The sequence below is a fragment of the Meleagris gallopavo genome, chromosome 2 (genome assembly GCF_905368555.1).
Source record: "Meleagris gallopavo chromosome 2, MGAL_WU_HG_1.1, whole genome shotgun sequence".
Taxonomy (NCBI): Eukaryota; Metazoa; Chordata; class Aves; order Galliformes; family Phasianidae; genus Meleagris; species Meleagris gallopavo.
This window is the reverse complement of record NC_139405.1, coordinates 28,498,090-28,506,694: the sequence shown is the minus strand read 5'-3', so window position 1 is coordinate 28,506,694 and position 8,605 is coordinate 28,498,090. Positions and strand designations below refer to the sequence as shown.

The 8,605-nt window shown below is 38.6% G+C and overlaps 1 protein-coding gene across 1 annotated transcript in view; it reads right to left on the bottom strand.

Annotated features, from left to right (window-relative positions):
• Positions 1-1,770: 1,770 nt before the first annotated feature.
• KCNK17 (potassium two pore domain channel subfamily K member 17) overlaps positions 1,771-8,605 on the bottom strand; it is a 28,335-nt gene continuing 21,500 nt past the window's right edge. The window contains exons 4-5 of the mRNA XM_085219427.1: positions 8,163-8,331; positions 1,771-5,045 (exon numbers count right to left, since the gene is read on the bottom strand). Coding sequence (XP_085075553.1) covers positions 4,750-5,045; positions 8,163-8,331 — 465 coding nt within the window. The 3' untranslated portion in view covers positions 1,771-4,749. The remainder of the gene's footprint in view (positions 5,046-8,162; positions 8,332-8,605) is intronic.

Here is an 8,605-nt window from a genome sequence, read left to right as displayed (position 1 = left end):
TGAAACCTTTAAGTATTGCTCATTCTTTCAGGTTTTCCACAGGCTAAAGGAGCTTGGAGCATATTTGACAAAAAGCTGTAGCTTTCCAGCTATCTGAGGCAGTTTGGCTCCTCTTGTGGAGAAGAGCTGTAGCTCAAAGCTCATGCAGAAAATGGGGAGATCTCAACACTCTCCAGAGTCAGGATCCCAAAGTTCATTTCATTAAAAGAGTTGGAGCAAGAAATCCTGCAGATCTTCTGCTTTTCTCCTTCTCTTTGCCTTTAATACTATGCTGGTCATGATATAGCACAGAAGAGGACTCTGCAGGACATTCTTCCTTCTGTGTAGCACAGAAGAGTCTGAGCACACAGAAGAAAAGCAAGAGGAGCAGGACTGATTTTAGCCTGAGAATGATGAGGGAGCTCTCTCAGGAGCTAGAGCAATCAGGCAGAAATAAGACTAGAAGGAAGGCTGAAGAAGAAATCATGAAAAATAGCCTTATTTTCTCGCAATAGATTTGGAGCCATACACCTCACACAGCCAAGATTAATTCAACGAGAGATACTACTAAGCACATGGTTCTCCAAGCCACAACATAAACGCATTAAAAAATATGTTTTGCTTTATATTCCCCTCTTCTATCAGCCGGAATATTTATTTGTGGAGTAAACTAAATGCTCACTCTTCTGTGAGTGCGAGCTGTATGTTTAAAGAGATGCTGCAAACCAGTAACAGTCATGGACTACGGAGCAGTAGGTTGGCTTGAACTTTAATGCAGAACAGCTGAGGTGGAGGAACTTCTGGATCTTATCTGGACCAACTCCTGCCAACGTCCAAGACCACATCTATATCACTTACGAGCATCTCCAAGGAGGGAGACTCCAAAACCTCTCTGGACAACCTGTGCCAACATTTGATAATCCTCATAGTAAAAAGGTGCTTCCTGATGTTCAATTGGCACCTCCTGCATTTCAGTTTGTGCCCATTGCCTCTTGTCCTGGCACCAGGCAACTTTGAAAAGTGCTTGGCTCCATCTGCTTGGTAGCTTCTGAAACATGTAGACATTGATTAGACATCCCTGAGCCTTTTCTTTTCCAGGCAGACAATCTTAGCTCTAACTTGAGCTAGATATCAGCTGTAAGATAAGATATCAGTTGTGAGATAAGATCTCATCAGCCCACAATGGAGAGAAAAATAACATCCTGGATTGTTTTTTTTTTTTTTAAACCCAGAGATTAGCATAGAAAAAGAGCTCTGCTTTTTGTTTCAGTATAAGGATCTTAAAATACTGTAGTCGACTAGATTATTAGAAACACAGTTCTGATCAGTCTGTACTATGTTGCTGTAGCATCTTAGTACATATTTCTGGACATAACTCTCCCCAAGGGGTAAACACCTCATTTGGACCAACTGAAAGAGCCAACATGAAAAAAAGAGCCTGGAACCAGGATTTGTTCTTTGAATGTGTGTGTGTGTGTGTGTGTGTGTGTGTGTTTGTGTGTGTGGGAGGGGGGGGCAGCTAAAGTTGTTTCTTAAAGGTGTCCATTTCCTGGGAAACTGTACAAAGGTCAAAAGGGCATTATGCTCTTTGTGATTGTGAAATGTCTTTGTAAATATTTATGTAACATCAATATCCAACTACTATTACTAATTACTATTACTAACCAAACCTGTTTCCAGCTCTTCTTCTACAAGAAAAATATGGAATAACAGGGAAGAATTCACTTCTGAATAATTGTGAAAGTGAAAGTCTGAAATCACTAATGGAAATTGCATTTTTATTTCAACAGGAAGAGATGTTATAAAAATAATAATAGGAAACATTGGTAATTTTCCAGTGGAGATTACAGGAGACTGAAGATTCACCATGACAAGAATGATAACAGCACCATGCTTTTGTTTTCTTTATTTTACCCTTGAGTAAATAACCTTTCATATTTTGGTAGGCACATCGGTGATGATGTTTTTGTGATGTTGCAAAATTCCATTTACTCTTCATCCCTCTGGGAACAAATTCATCCATGCCCTTTAACCACAGCTTTATAAAGAACAGAAAGGGGAAAGGCAGAGCAGTTTGCAGGGAATGAGAGAGAATAATCCAGCTGATTAACTGTCAATAAAAGGTTACTTATAAATGACAACATACTAATGGGCCATCAGAGAACACAGGCAGGGTGTTATTTGGACAATTCATTTCATATTTTTAGGTGGTCTAGGACCTAAGCAGGCAGCTTGCAGCTCTGGAAGATCAATTAGCAGTTCAGATAAGCCTCCTCCCACTAGGTATGCTGTATTGGAGAATTTGTGGCAGGACTACACTCATGGGGAAGTTGTTGGGCAATAGATGAGCATAGCTGAGGAAGGAAGTGAATCAGTAAGGTTTGCCCTTACCTTTGCTGGTATAGATAATCAATCACTTTGAGACCCAGCCCCATGCTTAGGTTTGTTGATGAACCCTGACATACAGTGGAAGCACTAAGATCCATAAAGAATTACTGTTTTTTCCTTTTTCAGGATTACTTCTGAAGTTCTTCCTCCTTCCAGCTCTCATAAGCAGTATTAGCTGTCCTAAGGCATGGAGCTGTTTATACTTCAGTAGGTATGGGGTGCCCAAATCTCTAGAGAACTTATGAACACCTCACTCAAATACAAACACACAGTTTTGAAATACATGGGATTAATATAATAGACATTTAAATTGAATGGAGGAAACTCTTCTCAAGCTAAGCCCTTTTATGCAAGAGCAGAGTCAGTAAAAATACCCACAGCTGTGACATTTCAAATTAAAACTTAAATAGATTTAGCACAGCCATTCTCATCCTTGACAACAGAAACTCCTATTATCCCCTGGACATCTGGCTTTTATGATACTGAAATATTTGCTGAGTTTTGCACCTGGAAGATGATGCAAAAGAGTATCACATTTTATGTTGTAGAATTGAGATTCTCTTAGGTTTGAAAACTGTAGTTCAGCCTTACTGTGGGCTAGCCCATTATGAACATTAGTAAAAAACTAATTTGTATATCCAACAGTGAAAATAAACAAAACAAAACATAGGAGAACAAACATAGGAGAGCAGAAAAGATTTTGCAGAAAGCTGTTAAGGAATTATCCAATACTTTTTTTTTTTTTTAAAAAAAATCAGCTTTATTTATTTTGCATCGATTTCCCAACTACAACTTGAAATTTCCATTAACTAGCTTTCTTACCTCTTGCTATCTATTGAAAAAGTACTTGAGAGAACATTTATCACTACAGAGTTGGCAAAAAGCTGATGACAAGAAGGCTGACAGTCTTAATTTGACTTTACAGATTCCTTGCTTGCATTTTCTTTTACAATCAATTCCACAACATACGGAAGTTCAGACTGGCGTACTTGGGAAACTTTTTTTTTTCATATGTTTTCCAGAACTTGTCTTCCTGAAGACCAAAATTTTCACTCACTGCATTGCTGGAAGCCCTGGTATGTATATTCCTAATTCATGGGCATCATGCTCCAACAGCTTATGTGTTCTGCCCACTTTCTTCTCTCTGTGTGAAGATCTAGGACCAATGCAGAAGCTTAGCCTCACCCAAATGCTTCCTTCTGGTTTACTCCTATGGTCAAGGAGTACAAGGACTAACTTCAAAGTTAGTCATGCTACTTGCTCTTGGATGCAAATACCATAACAGAAATAAGAAAACAAGACAGATATTGGTATATGAATGGCAGCAGGAGTTAGACTCTGTTGGGCCTCTTAAAATGGCATAGTTTTTCAAAATTTCTGGGAACTTAAGGAAATCTTTAAAACTTTTCAGTTCATAATTGACAGAAGTGCCAAATGATCAGGTTTTGCATTACAGTTGTGCTTATAAAAAGACCTAAACAAGCAAATACAGTATTCATTTATGCCATGTGAAGCCCCTGATAAGAGCATCTCTCTCCTGATCATGTTGAAGGCACTTAAGTTTGTTTTTTTGATTAAAGCAACTCTTGCCTCTTCTTCATTTTCCAACTTCCAAAACATGAAAAAGAAAAAAAACACATCCAAATGAACTGTTGCATTTAGATGATATCTAGTCTACATAATACTTATCAAAGGATGATCCTGCATAAGTTTTGGAATTAAAAAAGAAAAACAAAAAACAAACAACTGCTTACTATCTTTTTTAATATTAGTGGACCTCTGATGTAGAAATTTCCCTAACAAAACCAAACATTCAATTCCTATTAGGCACCTCTACAATCTCTGCCTCATTGCTGTTCAGATAGCAAAAATATATTACCACCTTTGGCAAGCACAAAACACATAGTGATGGAGATCATCTGTAGTCACTGCCAGCTTGCTTAAAAGAATATTTTTCCACTGAGCCTTTTGGCAACATACAATTTGCTTTCTGTATTAAATTATGCTTCCTTTTCTAGTTGTGGTATTTGCAAAATCCCATATATACAGTTGGAGGCTACAAAAACTTTGTTTGCAAAGAAGAAGACAGCAGGCAGTGCTGGGTGCAGATATCAAAGTTTACCTTATATTGAGGTGGGAATGTAGGTATTATCTCTGAAAAAAAGAAATCTACTTTTGGTTGGTCAAGAGTCTTCTTGGTAATTCTTGGCGGTGCTACAAATGAGATATTTTGCTGCCATTTTTTATTAAGAATAGAAGCATTTCACACTCAACAAGCAGGTTTGCATCCCAGTGTGAACATCAGGGCAGCTCCATTCCCACGTTTCTAAGCAGTGATCTCTGGTGTATTGGAATGTGAGACACCAAAGGTATGTTTCTCCTCTAAAGTGCTTCCGTAGAATCTGTGTGGGTGTGACATCCACCTGGTCCTCCTGCTTTTATGCCTTTGTCATTGCAGGTCTCTACATTGTGAAGTCCTGTCATATTCTTTTTGCCATCATCCATTACATCTTCTGACAACTCTATGCTCTTCCTGTTGCACTGACAGAAGTCACTGGAGCTCTCCAGTAAGTTGATGCAACATTTGATGATTAGTGCAAGCCAGGCCATCCCAAAGAGGATCCAAAGAGAGATTACATTCTTGTACCAGCTTGGATAGGTGCGGTCTGGGTTCATCCCTACAAAAGAATCATCACAAACATTTCGACATTGAGTGAAGACAGCCTCAAAGAAGGCATTTCATGTAAAGCAGAGAGAAAGGAGATAAATATGATGTAATAATAGCAATTCCTACCTATGTAAGACTAAGAACTAGTAAGATAAATAATGAAAAAATAAACCCAAAATCAGAGCTGTTTGTAAGTTAAACTGTTCACATTTGAGTACAGTTTCTTTTTTTTTTTTTTCCATGCATCACTCACTCAGCTTTACAATACTATATTAGTATCTAACAGGGATTTCCTGCAAGCAGAGCCTGGCATAAGTGAGGGAAGGGACACAAAGCAGCCCAAAAACTTCTAACTACAGCCAAACCTTAGAATCATAGAATGTCTTAGGTTGGAGAGGACCTTACAGATCATCTAGATCCAACTCCCTGCCATGGGCAGGGCTGCCACCCACCAGATCAGGCTGCCCAGGGCCCCATCCAACATGGCTTTGAATAACTCCAGAGATGGGACATCCACAGCCCCTCCAGGCAGTCTATGCCTCACCACTTCCTGAGTAAAGAATTTCTTCTTAACATCTTACCTAATTCTCCCCTCTTTTAGTTTAAAGCCACTTCCTCTTGTCCTGTCACTATCAGACTGTAAAAAAAAAAATTGGGTCCACCTCCTGCTTGTAAGCTTTATATTATGTTATCTGTTCATGTTGTCTGATTGCTCAGTTAAAAAGTCAGTGATCTCTTCGGAGCAGAGTCACATTTTGGTTTGCATTCCCACAGTGTTTAGTGCTAAGAGGCTTGTATGGGCTAGAATGGTGTCTATAGCAATACTAAAAATAATAATACTAAAAATAATAATGATAATAATAATAAAGTAATGAGCTTAGTCTTATGAAGTGACTAGGCTGTATTTGTAGAGCAGGCTGGGACGATTAAAAACCTCAAGAGATTTACAAGATACCAACCAGTTGCAGCAGTCTCTGCATGGACTACTCCACTGCTTCTCAGTTCTCATTATTTATTTTCCTTACTGTAAAAAAGTTTGTAACTCTGTAAGTGAATACCTGCAGCATGACAGATATTATAGGGCACATGATTTTCTGGGGACAGGGTATGAGGAGGTGACATATGACAGTGCCTCCGTAAACCTGGAGCTCACACTCTATAACTGAGTTCCAGTGAAACTTATACATAGGGCTAGGTTGATAGGGGATGTCCAGAGAGGCAGGTATTTAGGTGTTTATCATCCATGACCAGTTGTACTTACTAATTCTATGCTGTCATTGCCTGCCAAGACTGGTGAGTCCAAAACCGCTGTCTTTGAACTGTTAGGGTCTATAAGACTATGGAAGTAGCAACTAGTTAGTGGAGATAGATTGCACTCACTGATTCTGTATTATCATACAGTTTATAATATGTAATATTTTAATTTTATTTTATTTTCAGTATGATGGGATTGCAAGGCATTTTGAGATTACCGCTAGTAGCTGAAAAATACTTGGGCTTCACCAACCACTTATGTCCTAAATACTCTTTGGGCTGGCTTACTATTACAGGGTGAACACGTGTCATAGAGAGTATTATACTCAACATGCAAACAAGCACCTTTCACAAATGCCAGGTTCAAAATGTATAAGAATTGTTACCTTCTAAATAATAAATGAAAATAAGAGAAAATGACTATTTGAGTCTTCCTAGAAGATCATCTGATATATGCAGTCTTGGGGAGGAGAAGCTGAAAAGCAGTTTAGGACCTACACAGTAAAATGCTTCTAATAGAAGGGCTTACTGAAGGTAAATTAATAGATTTCAGAGCGAGTAGGAGAAGCTACATCAATATTACTAAGTAGTGTGTTCTATAGCCAGTTTTATAACTCCAAATTGAACTGCTATTGTCTGGCTTATATTTCACAAAAGACAGAGCAGCTGTGGCAAAAGCTCTCTCTCAAGATGTGATACTCCCCAAACTGTACCTTCCAGAATAGTACCAGGGATCACACTAACTGGGGAGACAGTGTGGGCAGTCACAAAATACAGCATGAACGCATACCCTGGCTTCACTTAGTTTTATATTGAGTCATAAACCACAAATACAAAATTGTAAAGCCAAAATTGTCTGGTCTTTACATACCACAGGTCACTGACACGTTCATATGGGAATAAGTGAATACCAGTGTATTTATGGTAGTACAAAGGTACCGGATAGATGAAGGCACATCTGGAAGTGAGAGAGTGTACTAAAGAGGAGCTTCAAAATCAACCAGAAACTGAGTGAAATTTGCTGCAGCAGAGTTCAGAAACGTCTACAGAATATTGAAGTGCCTAGTTTTTGTTAAGCTCCATTTGGATACTCTTGCTCAAGCTAACATGATTCAAGCTAGTTTAAGTGTGTCTAGACAAGCTCTAGTCAGGACTTTCATGCATTATAGACCAAGCTAACCACCTTTAAGCTGTTCAAGCATCAAGCAAGCACTACAACGAAATGAAAATAAAGAGTCATTATTAAGATGTTTTAGTCTGCTTTTCAGGCATTCAAGGGTGCATATGTTTCTATAATCAATTTATAGTTAATGTCTTTATCAAAAAGGTGTGTTCTATGTTTCAGCAAATTCATTAGGCATAGGTCCAAACCCATTTCCTTCAACAAAATGCTTTGGCAACCAAAACTAGATGGTGCTTGGTGCCTGATAGTCTATGCCTAAGTGAAGAAAGTTGCTTCTAGAAAGTTTTACCTGGGGTTTCAACTGAGAAATGGTCACTGTCTGTTAATGGTAATGCAGAGTAGCATCTTTAAAACTAAACATTGCTAGTGCAGTGGCGTGCACCAAGTGATTGGTGACTGCTGTGATTAAGAACAGCACTCCAGTCTAGTGTCACACTCACTCAACAGATAGACTACCTGAATGTTGAAAGATTACTCATTGACACAGAAATGATTGCTCTGTTCTTCCACACATGGCAGTCCTATCTCAGAAATAGTGCCTTCTCCAATCTATACAACACCACTACAACAGATTTGTCATCATACCTGTGGATTGCTGGTGGTGTAAGACTGTCAAGGTGAGAACTTGATATGCTGCACTTTTGGCTTTGATGTTGAATAGGTAAAAGCAATTACATTTGAACTACTCACCAATCACATAATCTCCAAATCCTATAGTGCTGAGAGTAATGAAGGAATAGTAGAAACTCTCTTCATAAGTCCATCCTTCTTTGTTAGAAAACAACAGGGGAGGTAGCAGGAGGAACAATAACAACCCCGTTACTAGTGCACAGGTCTTCATCAGCAGGGCAGCTTTTATCTAGTAAAACAAAACAACAGCAACAACACAAAGAATTGCAGGAAAGATGTCATAGAAAGTAAAGCTCATTTTCTATTTGAAGATGATATCAAGCTCCACAAAAACACAAATACTCACAGCATTACACTAAAATAGCGTGGCTCTCTCAGTCAACACAAATTGGCCATCCTTTTCTTGAGTCCAAAAGTCATACCATTTTAGAACTTATTTCACAAATGCTCCCATGTAACTTAAATAAGTAATTCCAACCATGACTGATAAGCAAACTAGCTAT